Source organism: Cottoperca gobio, chromosome 18 (assembly GCF_900634415.1).
Source record: "Cottoperca gobio chromosome 18, fCotGob3.1, whole genome shotgun sequence".
Lineage (NCBI taxonomy): Eukaryota > Metazoa > Chordata > Actinopteri > Perciformes > Bovichtidae > Cottoperca > Cottoperca gobio.
Window position 1 is genome coordinate 5,571,639 of NC_041372.1, and position 18,805 is coordinate 5,590,443.

Below are 18,805 nucleotides of genomic sequence, written 5' to 3' on the forward strand. Positions count from 1 at the left end.
GTTGCTTTTTTCATACAGGATAAGATGACAAAATGGAAATCCTAAAGATCACTCACAAGCTTTTAAGAGTATCTGGAATCAAATCACAAGATATGAAATGTACAAACAACACAGGTTTAAGTTTGTGTTGTCACCGTAAACTTCCTACGGTGGGGGGAGGGGGCAGAGCTCAAGGTCATAGAGCACCATTGCATTGACACGATCGTACGCACAATGAGGAACTTCACCTTGATAACAGTTTTACTTTTCTGCAGCCTCCGTAAGTGCTGCTATTGAATTACTCCACAGCATTGTTTATTATTAAGAAAATCATATAAAAGGTACTAATTCCTGTTTCTCTGCCAACAAAAGGATTAATATTTCTTTTTGTTTCAGGCTGTGTCTCCTTCGCAGTTTCTAAATTTCAGACTGCGGAGGTTCTGCCTGGTAAAGAAGTCACACTTCTGTGCTCCAACTTTTCCAGTTCTCTTTCTCAGATCATCTGGTTCAGAGTGACCAAGGGATCCGAGCCCAGTTGTGTCTCCTTCATGTTCAAGCCTCATGAGCCCGCTACATTCTGTCACAGATTTCAAAATGGAAAATTTGAAACGAGCACCAACATCTCTACAGTTTTTCTCAAAATCAAACAAGTGAATTTGTCTGACTCTGGACTGTATTTCTGTGGATATTACGTCAGCGGAAACCCGGTTATTGTCGATGCGACACATTTAGAGGTCCAAGGTAAGATTGTTGTAAAGTTTGGTCTGTCTTTTCATTGATGTGGTCTATTTGGTACTTGTCAAAAAAAGATATATAATAGAGGTTAAAATGTACACAATGTAATTTAACATTTGTTTCTTGTAGATGTGTTTGATGTAATAACAAAGCTGCTGAGTATGATCCTGGGCGGTGTGACTCTCTTCCTCATTATGATCATCATTTGTCTGGCTGTTAAAATCAAAAAGCTTCAGAAAGGTAATTTTATTGCATTTTCACATCCTTTTCTTTCACAGCTTCCTATTTAACTAAATGTATCAACGGCAATCATTTTTAAACAAGTGTCAGTCATTTGACAAAATTAATTGTTTCTGTCATTTAGCTCATGTTGAGGAACTGAATCTACAAAAGACAGAGGTGAAGTTTATTAAGTCTTCAAGTTGTCATTTAACAATGTTGTATTTTTATCAGCTGAGAGTGACTGAACATATTTGTGTTCACAGAGTCAGAGCTCAGATGAGTTGAACTATGCAGCTGTTACCTTTCGTCCAAAAACTGAAAGAAACTAGCGGCCTGCACCACGGAGAGAAGTGGAGACAAATGCTCTTTTTTCAGCCATCAGATACAGGATGCACCTGGAACCGCAGCTCAAGGTGGAACTTTAAACCATCAGCATAGTATCACATTGTCAAATGGTGTGATTTTTGTCACCTGTCAAACAGACAAAAGGATCAGTCTCTGGGTTATATATAACCCAGCATGGGTTGTTTCTGCAAACCAGCACTGGGGTTGAATGTGAACTAAGCCAGCGCGAGGTTACAATGAACAAGCATGTTCAGTTATACAACCAACCCATAGAGTTGGGTTGATTCTACAACTTAACTTATAGATAGTTATACCATCATCACCAGTGGCCCGGTTCACAAAATCAACAAACTTCATCAAGGTACTTGATGAGTGCTGACTTGTATTATATTTCCACTTTTATTTCATAGTCAGTATCATTATCAGAATGCATTAAAAGCAAATATTTTAAAAATGGTGTTGTTTGTCATTGTGCTCATGAAGAACAGGATCCACAATGGAGTCAGGTAAATTAAGATTTATTAAGTTTCTTTTGATGATACAAGCACTTCATGTCATGTATAAGATCATTACTTTTGACTTTGAGAAGAATGACTGGAAAGTACTCTTTATTGTGGACAACAAGTAGCATCAGGACGTCTGCATCAGAGAGAAGTGGTCCAAATGCTGGTTATGCTGCCACCTGACAGATTTATGAAGGAACTGCAGGAGTTACAACCCTTACACTAAAACTTCAACCTTATGGAGGACATTTTGACATATCACAGTAAGAAGAGGCACAGGTGTAAATAATTTTTTAAAATGATGGATTTTAGCTGCTTCAGTTTTAGGGTCCTGGTATTGTGCATACATTGTCACATTATCATGGTTTACGGAGACCCTTGAATAATGTTTCATGAGCCCCAAGTTTTGTTTTTTAATCTTCCCAGGACAACTTGCTTCTTTTCTTTCGTTGTTGTGTTTCTGCTGCTTGGTTTTATTGTGCAAACAAATACAATCTCAAAGTCTCAGCATCTATGCAGTTTTCAAAATTCTGAGTTGTAAAAATGACACAACCTGTTTCTGCAATACGCCTGTCAATACAACAAATCTGAATTTGAAATTGAAAAGAGGAGAGCTTAAATTTACAGATGATATCAATTAACCAACTTTCCTGTTTACGTTGGTGTGTTTTGATCCTTCATTGAAGTAGAAGTGATCAGATCAGATCTACCAGAAATTAGAAAGGCTCCTTTATCTTTACCTCATGCGTCCATATTGATAAAAACATGGTGACTTTAGAGTATCTTTTGAGCCCCCATCTCCCAGTCAGTCGGTATATGCTATAGGCCCACTGCAGTAAGTGCATATGCTGTTTGGCGTCAAGAAAATCAAGTTGTGGGTCTCTGACACAGATGAGTTTTGGGTTTCATTGTATTATAACCATATATCCATGTATCCAAAACTTCATGTTTACCAGAATGCATTGTGCTCATGAAGAACAGGATGGAAAGTACTCTTTATTGTGGACAACAAGTAGCATCAGGACGTCTACATCAGAGAGAAGTGGAGCCAAATGCTGGTTATGCTGCCACCTGACAGATTTATGAAGGAACTGCAGGAGTTACAACCTTTACACTAAAACTTAAACCTTATGGAGGACATTATGACATATCCCAGCAGGAAGAGGCACAGGTGTAAATAATAAAAATTGATGATGGATAAATTCCTTTTAGCTGCTTCAGTTTCAGGGTCCTGGTATTGTGCATGCTGGCTCATTATCATAGTTTACGGAGACCCTTGAATAATATTCTCTTCTCCTACTATGACGAGTACAAATATCTGCTGTGGAAAAGGCCTATGATTAAACTACCTGTGTAGATTTCTGAAGTGCCACATGATTGTTAAAGTAAGTGCAGCACAAAGGTACATTTCTAATGTTAAATGTCCTCTGCAACATAAAGACATTTTAATGTCAGGGTTTAAAAAGGTTTACAAATGCTTTTTTTGTTGGATGAAAAGACTAGTTTATCATCATCATATTACTCCTGTATTAGCTGCACTGCACTGGCTCCCGGTAAAGTACAGAATAGAATTCAAAATCCTTCTCCTGACTTACAAATCAATTAATGGTCAGGCTCCAGCATATCTTAAAGATCTCATAGTACCTTATAAACCAACTAGAGCATTGCGCTCCCAGACTGCAGGGTTACTTGTGGTTCCTAGAGTCTCTAAGAGTACAATGGGAGCCAGAGCCTTCAGCTATCAAGCTCCTCTCCAGTGGAACCAGCTTCCAGTTTGTGTTCGGGAGGCAGACACATCTCTCCACATTTAAGAGCAGGCTAAAGACTTTCCTTTTTGATAAAGCTTATAGTTAGGGCTGGCTCAGGTTTGCCCTGGATCAGCCCCTAGTTATGCTGCTATAGGCTTAGACTGCCGGGGCACACCTCCCTGCTCTCTTCCTTCTCTTCCTCTCTCCTCCCCTCCCTCTCTTCTTCTCGCTCTCTATCTGTATACATTTATGTAAATGTATGTTACTAACTCATCATCCGGGGTATCATCCCCGGAGTGTCTGTCTCTCATGTGGCAGGTTGCCACTGATAAAGTTTACGTCAGCATCATGAATCGTGACAGCGCCTGCTGACCTGGTCCTGCTGGACATCGGGAAGCCTTATTGACATTTTCCTGGATTCATCCATACTTTCTATTTTTTTTTCCAACACAACATAATTTCTGTCAAATGTTGTATTTGTACTATGTTGTTTATCCTGTACACACGACATCTATTGCACGTCTGTCCGTCCTGGGAGAGGGATCCCTCCTCAGTTGCTCTCCCTGAGGTTTCTTCCATTTTTCCCCCTTTAATTATGGGGTTTCTTTTAGGAAGTTTTTCCTTGTGCGATGCGAGGATGTCGTAACCTGTACAGTCTGTAAAGCACACTGAGACAAATGTATCATTTGTGATATTGGGCTATACAAATAAATTTGATTATTTTATTTTTTTTGTTTACCCTTTATATTTATATATATATATATATATATATATATATATATATATATGTTGTGTTATGTTGTAGATCACTCTTTGCGGCTCTGATGTTTGCTTAAACACTGTTTCTTCTTCTTCTTATTGAACCTACACATTCGGGACCAGATGCTTTAACAGGACCAAGATCAGCTGTATGTATCTCTTCTACATATGGGTGTAATGGGAGCGCTGCAGGCCTTTCTCTCAGCACACATCTCGACTCGTCAGAAAAGCACAGGTGTTACTCATAACACTAACGATGCTCTGTTGTACTCAGGTGTTCCAGGGAGCAACACGCACGATACCAGGAACCTGAATTCAAAGCAGCTAATTGGAACTCAGGCTTCATTCATTTAATTATTTACACCTGAGCTTTTCATACTGTGACAAGCCCTCTGCTGTGTTTCTCAAAATCAAACAAGTGGATTTTTTAGACTCTGAACTGTCTGTGGAATGTAAGACTGAAGTGGGTATATGTCATTAAATGCAATGACATATCTCATGACGTCGTTGGCGAGTGTAAAGATGGTATTCTTGTCATCTGGATTGTAGTGATGATGGCAGCCTAGTGGTTGTTTGTCGTTCATATTGAACACCTGAAGGTTGTGATTTCAATACCAGGCTGAGGCATCAAACCCAGATACTCTAGGAGAACTGTCCCTGTAGGCAGTTCACTGAAAGTGGTAATTGACAAATAATAACACCTTCAATAAACTGACATATTTTACAGAACCACACAATACATCAGCACTTTAAGGAGCACAGCCTATGGGCAGCTGGATAGTCTCATGTGCCACTGTTTTGGTTTAAATGAAACCTTATCCTGTGTCAACCAGCCTCCAGATATAAGGTGAGCCTCCATTCAAGTTCATCACTGGGATTAAACCCTCATGTTTTATCATCCAAATATTAAAAAGGACTAGTGCGGTGTATAAGGAAAAACCTAGATGTATAATTCAGTCAGTAAATTAGTTAACAGGGACTCCATGTTATTGTTTGAAATATTTTATTCATGCAGGTCAGCTTCCAAAACAGCAATACAATTCAAAGCACTGTAATTTTGTCATTCATCAAAATTGTTGTGTAAAATCTGTTAAAATAGCATTTCCATTGTATTGTTAATTGACTACATGTTTTACCAGGATTTTAAAATCCTGTATGTATCTGCAAGACCAAGTGTGACTTCACTTTGCGTTCTTCAAGTCCATTCAGTCAAACTCAACTCGTGTCAATCTTAAAGAAACCAAGCCAGCCTGACTGCTTCTCTAAATTTCCAATTTAAAAAACGACCATGGTCTTCAAACCCTGCTGGTTTTGAAGACCGCAGTCTGTATTCACTTGCTGACGGAGCCTTAAAAAGGCCTGTCAAAATATATGTAACTATCCGTACATAGCTGTGTGTACAGGCAATGTACTTGTTAACACTAGTAAATGATCAAAGTTAATTTCCACTGATACAAACCTCTGTAGTAAATAGGCCTAAACTAGTAATATTTACCTAGAAAAGTTCAATGTGAGCATGTGCTGTCAGTAGTACCTTCTACTTCCGTGGTCCTTAAAGCCCTCGACTTACCTGTTGACTCTGAAGGTCTCCTGCAGCCTTTGATGTCATCTCCCCCCAGATTCAAGGTAACCTAGTCTCAGCTATGAAATCTCACCTGGTGAAGCGTGTTACGCCCTTCTTCACTCAAGTTGTAATGTGAACACGTTTCAAGTTTTGGCACTGAAGGGGACAAGCCAAAAGTACGCTGATGAATGATAAATGCTGTACCATTCCAGACAAGACCAGAGGAGAGATTTCTTTAATCAGCGTGACGATTTTAACAAGTTTGTTATACGTGCTATCATTAATAAACGGATAATCATTAATTATAGGAGCTGATTATTTTTTCGAAAGATCCTAGTAGAGTCATCGAAGCAATTCAAGCGGTTACACTGATGAGGTGTTTTAGCGCTGGGCATGATTTTGGGCAAATCTGTGAACAACATTACTGCACAAATCCGTTTATGAAAAACAAGTTCGACAATGGACAGGTACATGTGAACGCTTTGCGGTAACGGTCCTATTAACAGTTACTTTCTACATTTGTCAAAGCCCTACGTCTTAGCAGTTTAAATGTTCACAGCAACGCCAAATGGAGGTTTGGTTTTCGATGGGAAAGCGTAACACAATGGAACCAACGTGCAGATTAGATTTAATACCAAACATGATACAGTTCAGTTAAATCTACAGTCACAAGTATCGCCTTGACTGCTGCTGAAATTATTCAGCTTTCTAAGGTCACACACAACATCAGAACACTAATTTTTTTCAAACGTAAAAGTACAAATAAAAAAAACCGCCTAATTAAGACGTCAAGCATAAAAAAATGCTACAGCACAATAGGAAACTAAAACAATCAGGGAGGAGAAAAACGAGTAAAAACTGTCCCAAAATAATAAAAACAAAATCAGACGTGGACGTCGGCAATTCAGTTCCTCCTGTGAGCGCCGCAGGAGAACGTAACGCGCTCAGCCACAGACAGAAGAGGATAGTGTCACGTGCATCAGGAGGCGGCGAGCGGCGACGCAGTCGGACGACGATCCTGAAAAAAGAGCAAATGACACAAATGAACTATCTGCAACTGTTGTCACAAAGCACGTTGTTCCATCTTAATGATCTAAGTGGAGTTCTGCATCTCGAGTCCCGCTCTTCAGAGATCCCAGACTGAACACTCCGCCTTTGTCGGATTATGCCACACAATTAAAACTGTATTAGCTGATGAAGTTAGTGCACAGACGTGCATTACCAACGAATTTAAAACTTGTTGAATAGCACCTCGTACGCATGCTTTTTCAAACCTTGTTTCGCCTACAAGATCTGAAGCGTGCAGGACAACTCACAAGCTGCCTCGGCCTTTACAGGGACGAATTTTAGAGAAGATATGAACACCAGTCTACCTCAGACCTATTCTCACCTTTACATGCCAGGGCTTGGCTTAATAAGCGTAGCGTGCAGGCGGTGGCGGAGGCAGCCGTTCTGCGTAGGGGTCCCTGGCGCGTGGAACTCCGTATGCTGGGACTCGGGAAACCGGAGAGAGTCGTGAGCGCTCGTAGGAGTAGCCGTTACTGGCGGGGGGCATTGGCGCGCTAGGCGCTCTCCTGAGGGGACTGCGATCTCGGGGATAGTACGAAGACGGAGGAGGTGGGAGGGGACGACGCTCATACGGGTCAAGCGACGAGGTCATAAGACGGTCTCGGACGACGGCTGGGGGGGGAGGGGGAGGAGGGGCGCCAGCACGTTGGTCCTCGTAGGAGGCGATGCCATACGGACGGGCTCTGTACTTCTCATAGTAATCTACCACACCATATCTGTCCCTCTCACCCTCATAAGGACGGTCAGGATAAACGGCTCGTCTAGGGGGAGGGGGTGGCAGAGGAGGGGCGGGGTAACCTGGGGGTATATGGCTGAGGCGGCCTCTCATGTAGCTGGGTGGGGGGGGAGGCTCATGCCGCTCTCCTGGGTAACGAGGGGGCCAATAGCCACCCCTGTCTGGGGGAGGAGGAGGGTAGTCATCCCGTTCATCGTGTCTGGGGCGGCTCTTAGAAATCTGGACATGGATGCGTTTTCCTAAATACAATACAGAGAAAAAACAATTTAAATATTCAGGTTTAATAAAAGACATGACAAAACTACAGCGTTCCTCGTTTTATAAAATGTTGCCTTTCTTACCTTGAAATTCAGTATTGTCCAGTCCCTTGATGGCATCCATGGCCTCGTCAGAGTTGGGCATGTGTACAAAAGCAAAATTCTTGACAACAGCACACTCTGTGACTGTGCCATACTCTTCAAAGAGAGCACGGAGCTCGTCGTCTGCTCCCTTTTCTACATTGGCTACATGCAGTTTGACTGAACCCTGGTTCTTCCCGTGGCTGGCCTCCACATTGATTGGTGTGCCATGAAGCTTGTAGAGGTGCAGATTCTTAATAGCTTTTGTTGCAGCCTTGCGGTCATCCATGTGGATGAAGGCGTAGTTCTTGATGATTGCACATTCGGTGACTGTGCCGTACTGGGTAAACAGTGCCTTGATTTCATCCTGGTCCGCCTCTCGGGGCAGGTTTCCCACAAAGATCTTCACCATTGTTAAAGATCTGTTTCAGAGCAAATGAGAGGAAAAGGAAAACATAGGGATGGGGAGGGAAAACAAACGTTTCATTAAATGTTACACCATGTATATTCACGGTTATGTTGTAAAAATGAATTGTGCCTTCATCCAATTCTCCGACAGTCAAGTCACATGGGCCCAATGGGCCCCGTTCATTGCAAAATGGCTGACGTCAGTATAACTGAGGCAGCCATTCTTTATTTACTAATTTGTACACTGACTTATCGAATTAACTTTAACATTAAACAGTTTCTATTAATGTTTTCTATAACGTACCGTGTGGATTAGGTCTACACACCTACTGGTGTTATTTTAGCAAATGTACTAGTGCTAGCTGTTAGCTATGGCTAGCCTGCCAGTCGAGCCACGCCATAACACAAAGCACTGCTGTACACATCACCACAAACGTAAAGCTGCGAACTGGTGAACAGTCAAAGGTTAGTAGATATTTCCGGGATTTTAAATGCTGTAAATTGTAAATATAAAGACATTTTTGGTTACCTTTTTACCGGGTGGCCTCGACAAAGAATCCAAACCCGTTACAAGAGTTTTCCTCTAATGCAGACTACTTCCGTTTAGTTCTTGCATTTTTTTTTTCTTCTTCTTTGTATGTATCGTCATTTCTTCCGGATCACAACCACAGCGCCACCCACAGTCCAGGAGGGGGAAAGTAACCATCGTGGTTTTATGGATAATGTCACAAAACGTTTAGCTGTCACATTCATTCATGTACACTGAAACATCAGAAGCTGTAACTAATAAAGAATAAAAAAGAGTGCTCTATTATTAGTAGCTGTCACACACCAGCTAATACAAAATATGTCATGCTATGTCAACATTTCTGGAGTTTTGAACAATACTAAATGTTTTTGATTTATATTATGTAATCGTAATCGTAATAGTGGTGATTGCCTTAAGTAAACGTTTTATTTCTAAAAACATGTTCTACCCTGTGCTATCTGTATATTATATATAATACGTTTTCCTAATTATATATGCATTATAAAGTAAAAACCGAGAATATTTATTAACTATTAACCGTCACTTTCTACTGCTTTCGTATCGTTACGGGACACTTCAGGAATGCAAGTAACGACGTGTCGTATTCAGCCGTACTGTATTAATGTGTGCAACACTTTAATTTTATAGCAGGACGTAGTTTCCCACTATGGCTGGCAATGTAGCAGCATGGGTCGTGCAGACTTACTTTCAGTTTTTTTCTGAAGTCGCATTATCAGGGAATTTCCAGTGATGTAACGCTACGTTCAGGCACTCATCTTTAGCTCGCATGTTAAAGAACAGTAATCCGTTTAATTAGAAAACAAACAAAAAAAGATAAAAAAATTAAAAAACTGTGAGTAGAGTAATGGTTTTTTTAAAGTCTGAAACTTATATATCTTCAGTTTAGAACAGAGAAATTAGCAAATCCTGATTGAGGAAGTGTGAAACAGTGAATTCTTGGCATTTAATAAATGACAATTAATTCATAATCAAAATAGTTGTTAGTTGCCAGCTCCAAAAGGAGGAAGATAACTATTTGGGAAAATGGGATTGTTATTTTTATTTGACATCCCAGCACTCACAAACAAAATGTTTGTTGTTAATTAATTCTCTGTTAATCAGATAACTGATTAACAGTTTCAGCACTAAAGTGTAAGTAATGACTTTGTATGGAATAAATGGTATCAATTATTTATTGGCCAAACATATTTGTAAATTTATCTATCGGTCCACTGAACATGCATGTGTACGTTAGTGTGTGACAAATTGTTTGTAACACTGACGAATTTGCTAAAATTCTTGTTTTTACCCCTGCTGTTGGACAGAACTTCCATGCTCAAATAAAATCAAGATATTTCCTTTCACAGTTTTACCTCATTCTCAATAAACAACAGTGATTTTTACGAACTTGTACCTGAAAGCAGCATTGCGCTGGGTTTTGTGGGAGTGACGAAACTTGTTGAAGACAACAATTTGCAAAGCTCAATCTTCCTGTTTCTCTCTCAGCACCAGCACAGTTAGTTTCCTCTAAGTGCTATGAGTCGGCCATACATCACATTTGATCCAGTTTTTCGGTGGACGGAGTAAAATCATCTATCTGTTTCTTCAAATTAAAATCTTCAACATTCAGGTAGGCTAATGCACGGACCTCTTACTTTTGTTTTGACTAAGGCTATTTTCATTATCGAATAATTTGATGATTGTGTTATGCAGTAATCCATTAATCGATTAGTGTATAACATGTCAGAAAAGTGAAAATCACAGTTTTTTAATGTCCAAGGTTATGTTTTTTAAATTACTTGTTTTGTCAGTCAAACACTTAAAGATATGCAGTTATTAAGAAAAGCAGGAAATCTCCATATTTGAGCAACATCTTCTGCCATATTTGCTTGAAACGTTTTTTTCTTCGATTAATCAATTTTTTAAATAGTTGCCAATGATTTCCATGACTGCATTCCTAAGAGGTTTATCATCTGCCCCAACAGCCTTTTATCACTGAAGGTCAATAGGTCAATTCAACCTCGGCCGGTTTCAACAGGAGCTTGTTTTCATGATGAATGTGTCCCAGATGATTGAGACAGAGGAGGATCTTCTGACTTGTCTCCACATCAAGCTTTACCACCCTCAGCAGAGTTGTAAGGGCCTTTACGGGCTAATTCCTTTGGGGACCAGGAGCAGACACTCAGCTGAGGACTCTGTCAGACTGGGACGTGAGGCCCAGGCCTGCACCGTCGCCCTAGTCGACACCCGGGTGTCCCGCAAACAGCTGGCCCTCCAAGCCTACCGCACACCCAATAGCCCAGACATGCTGTTCAGCATCCAGAACTTGAGCAAAAGGGGACGACTGTCAGTGAACAGCTCAGCGCTGGACTACCTGGAAAGGATGGATCTCCCAGATAAGGCCCTGATCCGGTTCGGAGAGTATGAGATGCTGATCATCCGCGAGTCTGGCGAGGCCAAGGGAAGCTTCGAGGTGGAGTACGAGGTGCTGACAATGCCTCCGTCCAGAGAGACTGGCATGTGTGTGCCTAGTATGACACCTGTTATGGATACAGGGTCATGTGTGATGAACAGTTTTCAAGAACTCAGAATAATTGGCCCCCTTGAGACTGATGAGACTGTCATATGTGGTTCCGGATGTTGAGACTTTTTACTTTCTTACTGACTACACATTGCTGTGTAGTTGTTATAGTGGAGTTAAAGCATGCTTGTATAGGTTCCTTCTTTGTAATGTGAAATTATAGTATTATTCTGCACCCTTTATCTATTACTCCATGTCTATAGATTTAAAAAAACAAACTGTGATTTGAACTGCGAGTTATTTGTTTCTACATTTTTTTACTTGAGCACATTAAATTGTCTTTTTGTGAATGCTGTTGTTAAATGTTTTATTAGCCATTGATTTGACAACTTCGTCAGGGAAACTCTCGGGTTTCCGGCAATCATTTATACACATTTCCCAGAACATAGAGCAGGGTTAGCACTCAAGAGATTGGAAACAGGCTTGTCCAGATTTGCTTGAGATGTAGTAATAACAGCATTATTTCCTTTAGGTGGCCCCAGGTAGAGACACACTGGTCAGGAGTCCTGTTTGGGTCGGGTCCAGAAACTAGTGCTATTGTTTTAGGGTCTTAGAACAAAGTCAAGTCTGATAGGAGAATCCTTATTCTTTATATTAACTTTGCAAGCAGTAAATGTGAGATCTTTATCTGCTCATAGAAGCAGAAGAGCAGTGTTATTAACAGCAGTAGGAATGTCGAGCACAGAAAGTCATAAAAGAATGATACGTTATCGTTACCATGGAGGCGGCAGTTGGACTAGTATCAGTAATGACACCCTAAACAGGATTTCTGGAAACTAGAGACTGGCCAGAGGGGAGGGTGGTTAACAGAAACCTCTTTTGAACTCAAATAACCTAAGTGGGTTAAAAAAAAAAGGAGAAAAAAAGGGAAGAGAAAATAACACATGACGACTTTCAATCGTTTACAGATTTCTTCGTCATTTTCTTTTCCCAAGGACATAAATTACATTATATATCCATCTATGGCAGGTTAGATGCCCAGTATGTATCTAACCACCCTCCAAATGCTTAAGTTTGAGCAAGTTACAACCACTAAAATATATATCTATCTATATATAGATATATATCTATATATAGATAGATATATATATTTTTTAAAGATATTAAGTTCTGGGTATTTTTGGCTGTAGAGTAGGGGTGTCAAACATACGGCCCACAGGCCAAAACCGGCCCGCCAGAGGGTCCAATCCGGCCATAAGACATTAACTGTTTTTTCAAATGTGTCCGCTAAATGTTTTGTGCCCTTCCAATAAATGTGAACATTTTCAGAATGTACTTCAAAGGAAAGTTTGGAGTTATTTTTAGGTTATGTTAAGATTTTACTGGTCCGGCCCACTTGAGATCAAATTGGGCTGCATGTGGCCCCTGAACTAAAATGAGTTTGACACGCCTGCTGTACAGTAACTGCAAGTGTGTCTTTTCAAGAAACGTGATAAAAATGTGTGATATATTTCTACTGCCATGTAACTAAATTCTGATAGTTTTTGTTGAGCCTGACATTACAGCTGAATTGAGTAAAATCTGTGGATACCACTTTGTCTGTCCGTATATCCCACACCTGCACATTGAGCTAAAGTGTAACTTTGTTATTCTTCATTCTTTTGAAAAAAGGCATCGCAAGGATTCTTTGAATGAGACGAAACCATCAATTCAAACTTCATGAAAAGTTTGTTTATTTACTTTAAACTTTCATACTAAAATAAATTCTACACCCATATTGAAAATCAAACACAATTATATAACACATAGAATTATATAAAATACATTTGTATGCAACTATCTATATACAGTAACCTAAAGTATGTTTGTATGAAAAGGTTCATAGACATAAATATAAAAATATTAGCAAATCAAAAGTTGTGATAAAGGCCACGCAGTGGTTTCAAATAAACATTTGTGGCCATATGGAAAGTAGGAAACATTCAGTCACAATTGTAACATCATATGGTTTTAGCCATATCTCAATTCCATCAATAAGGGAGAGAGGGCAGGCTGGAGGAGGGAGGTGGGTTGTAGGTGGGACAAATAGGGGCGTTTGTCAAGTTTGAGAAGTCTTGATTCTACAATACTCAATCCAAAGTTCGACCTGTAGGATTGATCCAAATTCATTTTCTTCCATTAAAACCTTCGTCGTGTGTCATCAACTCCAGAGATGTAACAATGCAGGGTTTCCAGAGGACTGGCGCTCACCAACATGTTGACCGAACTCTCCGTGGAGGACAAAATCCTCATCCTGAAAAAAACAGCAGATACTTTACTCAAAAGTTCACAAAATAGACACGTCGGCTCTCGTCTTCATAGTGAACTCGTACTACTTTACCTTTAACTTCAGGGTTGCCTGATCTCATCTTGTCCCAGCGCGTAATGTTCAGAGACTACAAACTGCTGTGAACTCGCTCGGCGATGCATTTCAGCTGGCGGAGCAGAGACAGGCCTGCAGACAGAGAGACAAGGTCAGTGATCCCACTCCTCATCAATGATCTTATTACCTCACACCTAGGATAATGTATTAACAATGGAAAACATTTCTCTTTGTGTTAACTTAAAGATTTAGGCATGATGCAAAACTGCAAAAGCATTTCTTTTCTTTTTTTTTTTTAAATGTTGAGACTCCCAGGTTTTAGAAATACATTTTTAAAGTCTGACTTTTCCCAGAGTATGGGAAGACTGCAGTACGGATGCAAAAACACGAGAACTTATTGCATTACTAAGTGGTGTTTTGAAAAGTTTAAAATGATACCTACCTTTTCTACTGGGTTCTGCACATCTTCAGGAGGACTTACCATGAGCTGGCACCTTCTACAGTCTAACAACCTACAAAGAGCACAAATACTAAGAATACCAAGACTGCATGCAATTTGTGGTACATACAAATATTAATGTTGAGTAAAGAAAATAATGGAAGGTGTGACTAATATGTGGAGTGAACTCAATGACCGATAAATGAACAATGCAAATCAACACTTAAGAGCAATTGTCGCAAGACGACAGGAACATGGGCCAGCGCAACGCTCAGTTAATTATTGTTCTACGTCTACGAAAGCTAATTGGCACCACACAAGGTAGGCAATGGACGGTGAAGATGCAGCTTCCTCTCCATCAGGAACAACGCATAAGATCTCAAGAAAGTATTTATACATTTAACCGTCAATCTGAGGGAACAGCTGCTCGAAATTTGGTGTTTTGTCACAGAAGTAATGCGCTTTTCAGCAATTGAACAGGGCTGACAAAACATCACCTACCATGCGTCAAGCAGGTAAACTCAAGGGTGTGAAGCATGACACTGAAGTGTGTTCAGAGTTAAACGCCCGGTATTACCAAGTATGCCTGGCGAGTCATTACACTAAAAAAGGCCTACCCCACGAGGAATAATTTGACAGTTAAAACGTAGTTTTGGTTTGATTTGTTTATTAAAAAGGCTTCAAATAAAAGCAACTTGTAAAGTAAATAAAATCATACATAATAGTGCTATAGATTCTATTTTCGCAAGAAAAGATAACACAAAGTGTAAAAAGAACAAAACCACACTGGAACTTTTGATTCGTCATGCTAACATGTGTCGCAAATCTTAGGGATTACCGTACAATCGGCCACACCATGTATTAAAATAAAGTACTACACTGGATGTTTGTTTTTTTTAAACTTATTTTGATGAGCATTTTGTTTACAACCAACAATTTTAGTCCGAGTACAATAATTTTGATTACAAAGACTATGTATTTTTTCATTTTAATAACTTCCCTTGTTATGAAATGTTGTCACAGTTTCCCAACGGCCGTATCCATTTAGAAGGACTGAAGAGGAGAGGGGATTTCGGACATTAACAGTACGGTGTCACACTGACAATAGACTAAGCCCCAAAGCCAGCATCCTATTCTGCAAAACATTTTGAAGGATTTGAACAGTAAAACAAGCAGAGGAACAGAAAAGGCATAAACAGCTCAGAAGAATACGTGAACCGTAGACATGGAATCATATGATTTTAAGTACGAGGCTGTCTGCAATACAATATCTTCCAGTAAGTCTCAGGCGAACGCAACGCAATCCGCCAAAGACGAGGGGGATGTATAGCGCCACGTGCATCAGCAGACGACGACGACGATCTTGTCATATTCTAAACCTGGAAAGAGAGCACACCACACATGTCAAGGAGCGCGTTTTACTCAGGATTCGCGCAAGACTGATCTTTGATGATAAAGTACCAATATTTTAGGATTCTATCAGCAATGTTTAGTTTCTGTATATTGATCTCTTGGCTGGACTAGATCTGCAGGAATTAAGAGCTTTGGCTGATGATGATGGTTTAAAGCGTGATTCTACCTCAATTTACGGATTCAGTTCTCAAATTTCGGAACACATTTATTTAAGATTTTCTCAAATCATGCCTACTTCTTATTATCATTATCATGTCACCATCCACTCTCTGTTCTCACCTTGAATTACACTCGTGCCTAATAGCCTGCATATCGAGGCGGTGGCGGCGGCGGCCCTCTCTCTGAGAAGGAGTCCCTGTGGCGTGGAGCTGCATACATTGGAGGCGCATACATTGAACCACTGGACAGCGGGGAGAGCCGGGACCGCTCGTAGGCGTATCCGTTACCAGCTGATGGAGGAGGCGGAGGGGGGGCACGTCTGATAGGGCTTCGGTCCCTGGCCATGTAGGACGGAAGGGGGAGTGGACGGCGCTCGTATAGGTCATGGACCCCCATTGCGAGACGTTCTCTAACCAGTGCGGATGGAGGAGGAGGAGGAGGAGGAGGGGCGCTGGAACGCCTGTCATCGTAGCCTGGCACATTGTAAAGACGGGCTCTGTATTTCTCATACATATCGACCATCCCATATTCTTCTCGCTCGCCATAGCCACGGTCATGAAAACCTCCTCGTCTCTGGGGAGGGGGCGGGGGCGGAGGAGCAGGAGCGTACATGCGCTCTCTGTAGGGAGGCTCGGGCCTCTCCCCTGGGAAGCGAGGAGGATAATAGCCTCCTCTCATTGGGGGAGGTGGATAGTCCTCCTCCTCAGGTGCACCTCTGGGTCTGCTTTTTGACATCTGAACATGTATGCGCTTTCCTGAGAGAGAGAAAATCATTGTCCCTCAAATCTAAAATACAAACAGTATGGACTAAGGATGTCACAAGAACTGATACTTCGGGTCCAAGTCTATGCACAAATTTTGAAAACGTACGCTACTCATATTTCTACAGTACCATAGTGTCCCGAAGTACTGTCAGGGCTCGAGACTAACAGCGTCCCATGGACGCTAACTATCGATAGCAGCAGGTGGAGCGCAGTACCCAACAGTTAATGTTGAGTAGGATTCGTGTTTCACAATGTAAAAAAAAAAAACAATCCCTGCTGATGCTACTTTGTGAACAACAAATCCGTGTTGAAATCGGCAGAGAGCTGGTGCAGGCCCTATTCAGTAAAATAAATTATATTTGTCGAAGATAAATTATAACATTATCATGATATGCTCAAACGTGGTCTTGTAAAACTTAGTTATTGGCGAGAAACTTTAATATTACAGCAAAAATTTCACTGTTATTGGTAACGACTAGTACATTTCTGATATTGTGACATCACTAGTATGCCCACCCCAAAAAGTTCCAGTCATTTTATTCATAGAGTATAATATTAACTTACCTTGAAACTCGGTGTTATCCAGGCCCTTTATGGCATCCATGGCCTCGTCAGAATTGTCCATGTGAACAAAGGCAAAGTTCTTGATAATGGCACACTCTTTCACTGTGCCATACTCTTCAAACATCTCACGGAGCTCATCGTCAAAGCCCTTTTCTACATTGGCTACGTGGAGCTTCACAGGGCCCTGGTTCTTCCCTCTACTGGGCTCCACGTTGATGGGTCTGCCATCCACCTTACAGAGATGGAGCTCACGGATGGCTTTGGTGGCTGACTTGCGGTCATCCATATGGACAAACGCATAGTTTTTGTACTTGGCACACTCTGTCACTGTGCCATATCGGGTAAACAGAGCTTCCACGTCATCCTTCTCAGTGTGCTGAGACAGGTTCCCAATGAAAATCTTCACCATTCTTGCTCCAGTGTAACTCTCTAAAAGGGGTAGAGACAGAATGAGACAACACAGGCCAGCATGTAGTAGCAGAAAGTAACCAGAGAGCGCAAATGGTGAATCCATAACGTCATTATCAGGAAATAGACGGCTTGTAATCGAGACGCCTCCTGGCAAAGGGCAGCGCAAAACAAGTACCAAAACGGTCAAAATGTGCCATGTTTATGTTCGTCCTTATTAACGTTTCACTTTTGTTGTTGGTCTAAAAACTGTACGACTTCAAATACAGCTGAAAAAAAGCTTACCTCGAGGAGTTTCTGTGTTTGCATTTCCTGGTCAGAACTACTAGGCCAGGCTCGCTTTATTTGAATGGTTTCTATTAGCGAGCTAACATTAGCTTCCATGTGTTAGCCATTTACTCTCATGTAATAGAACCAAATACAATACAGTTCAACCATTGACATATGTGTGCCGTTAAGTTTGAAGTCGTGTAAAACTACAGTAATTATGAAAGAAACGAAAAGAGAAAAAGAGAAAGACGAAACTACTCACAGATCGTGAACGGCGCCACAACGAAGTCGAAACTCCCGAGTAAAGACTCACCGGATACCGGATGGCGATAAATGCACAATTATGAATCTGATTGGTGGATAGACGTGTCTCTCAAAAGCTACGGACTGTGATTGGTTAAAGGGATGAAGGCAGGTTTAATGTAGAAAGCTTTTATTTTAAACGGAGGGGTTAGTATGGCTGTTTTTGTAAAAAGTTTGCTTTCAAGTTTTTTTAAACGTCTAAATGTAATAGCTACGTTTAATATGTTATTTCTTCTCTTTGTTGCCCTCACATCACATCTGAATTTTTATTTGATTATACGCTACATCTATTTTCATGTAAATGTACTTTTGTGACGAGAATTCTTATATCTAGATAGGCCTACTGCAAAAGATGTAGGAAGAATGGACTATCGTGTAGTTAAGTTAACTGTACAAGTTAACTTTTACAGTATACAATTAATAAAAGGCTCATGGTTGAAGGATTGAAATGACAATTTAAGTAAAATTGGGTTACATGATGTCTGTGTGAATTATAATCCCTAAATGCGGGGGTTTTGGTTGAGGATCTTTTTTGCTTAACACGGATATGACGTAGGTGAGTTTTAAAGTGAAACTCTTGTTTAATCTTAACATCTCAACTTGTAGTGTTCCTTTTATATAGTGAATGGAATTTCATTCAAATGTAAAGCTGCATTAATGAGTTTTTG

The 18,805-nt window shown here is 40.6% G+C and overlaps 4 protein-coding genes across 7 annotated transcripts; 2 read left to right on the top strand and 2 right to left on the bottom strand.

Moving 5' to 3' along the window:
* The first annotated feature begins 205 nt into the window (after positions 1-205).
* Positions 206-1,690, top strand: LOC115023827 (uncharacterized). Its single transcript, XM_029455102.1, has 5 exons — positions 206-259; positions 376-720; positions 844-954; positions 1,079-1,113; positions 1,200-1,690. Exons 1-5 carry the CDS (start codon positions 214-216, stop codon positions 1,263-1,265), a joined length of 603 nt encoding a protein of 200 aa, XP_029310962.1. The 5' UTR covers positions 206-213; the 3' UTR covers positions 1,266-1,690.
* A 3,587-nt stretch (positions 1,691-5,277) lies between these two features.
* LOC115023919 (RNA-binding protein 4.1-like) lies at positions 5,278-9,071 on the bottom strand. Its single transcript, XM_029455282.1, has 4 exons — positions 8,935-9,071; positions 8,001-8,419; positions 7,246-7,898; positions 5,278-6,873 (listed from the first exon to the last, which is right to left on the bottom strand). The coding sequence occupies exons 2-3, from the start codon at positions 8,407-8,409 to the stop codon at positions 7,267-7,269; spliced, it is 1,041 nt and encodes a 346-aa protein (XP_029311142.1). The 5' UTR covers positions 8,410-8,419; positions 8,935-9,071; the 3' UTR covers positions 5,278-6,873; positions 7,246-7,266.
* A 1,349-nt stretch (positions 9,072-10,420) lies between these two features.
* tifa (TRAF interacting protein with forkhead associated domain) lies at positions 10,421-11,805 on the top strand. The gene is made up of 2 exons (XM_029455001.1): positions 10,421-10,564; positions 10,920-11,805. Exon 2 carries the CDS (start codon positions 10,985-10,987, stop codon positions 11,576-11,578), a length of 594 nt encoding a protein of 197 aa, XP_029310861.1. The 5' UTR covers positions 10,421-10,564; positions 10,920-10,984; the 3' UTR covers positions 11,579-11,805.
* A 1,355-nt stretch (positions 11,806-13,160) lies between these two features.
* Positions 13,161-18,232, bottom strand: LOC115023828 (RNA-binding protein 4B-like). Of its 4 annotated transcripts, none has more exons than XM_029455105.1 (6): positions 18,097-18,232; positions 17,157-17,585; positions 15,949-16,583; positions 14,260-14,329; positions 13,836-13,949; positions 13,161-13,748 (listed from the first exon to the last, which is right to left on the bottom strand). In XM_029455105.1, exons 2-3 carry the CDS (start codon positions 17,563-17,565, stop codon positions 15,967-15,969), a joined length of 1,026 nt encoding a protein of 341 aa, XP_029310965.1. In that variant the 5' UTR covers positions 17,566-17,585; positions 18,097-18,232; the 3' UTR covers positions 13,161-13,748; positions 13,836-13,949; positions 14,260-14,329; positions 15,949-15,966. The 4 variants fall into 4 exon arrangements, with proteins under 4 accessions (XP_029310965.1, XP_029310963.1, XP_029310964.1 ...); XM_029455103.1 differs by having other exon boundaries at positions 14,260-15,635; positions 18,097-18,231; XM_029455104.1 differs by lacking the exon at positions 18,097-18,232 and adding an exon at positions 17,850-18,047 and having other exon boundaries at positions 14,260-15,635.
* Between the last annotated feature and the right edge of the window lie 573 nt (positions 18,233-18,805).

What these genes read in the sequence shown, in the direction of transcription:
- LOC115023828 (XM_029455105.1), bottom strand. Translation starts at nt 17,565, where the DNA reads ATGGTGAAGATTTTCATTGGGAACCTGTCTCAGCACACTGAGAAGGAT. An exon ending in GGATAACACCGAGTTTCAAG is followed by an intron (nt 16,584 to 17,156) that starts GTAAGTTAATAT and finishes TCTCTCTCTCAG; the next exon opens with GAAAGCGCATACATGTTCAG.
- tifa (XM_029455001.1), top strand. Translation starts at nt 10,985, where the DNA reads ATGATGAATGTGTCCCAGATGATTGAGACAGAGGAGGATCTTCTGACT.
- LOC115023827 (XM_029455102.1), top strand. Translation starts at nt 214, where the DNA reads ATGAGGAACTTCACCTTGATAACAGTTTTACTTTTCTGCAGCCTCC. An exon ending in GACACATTTAGAGGTCCAAG is followed by an intron (nt 721 to 843) that starts GTAAGATTGTTG and finishes TGTTTCTTGTAG; the next exon opens with ATGTGTTTGATGTAATAACA. An exon ending in AATCAAAAAGCTTCAGAAAG is followed by an intron (nt 955 to 1,078) that starts GTAATTTTATTG and finishes TCTGTCATTTAG; the next exon opens with CTCATGTTGAGGAACTGAAT.
- LOC115023919 (XM_029455282.1), bottom strand. Translation starts at nt 8,409, where the DNA reads ATGGTGAAGATCTTTGTGGGAAACCTGCCCCGAGAGGCGGACCAGGAT. An exon ending in GGACAATACTGAATTTCAAG is followed by an intron (nt 7,899 to 8,000) that starts GTAAGAAAGGCA and finishes TATTGTATTTAG; the next exon opens with GAAAACGCATCCATGTCCAG.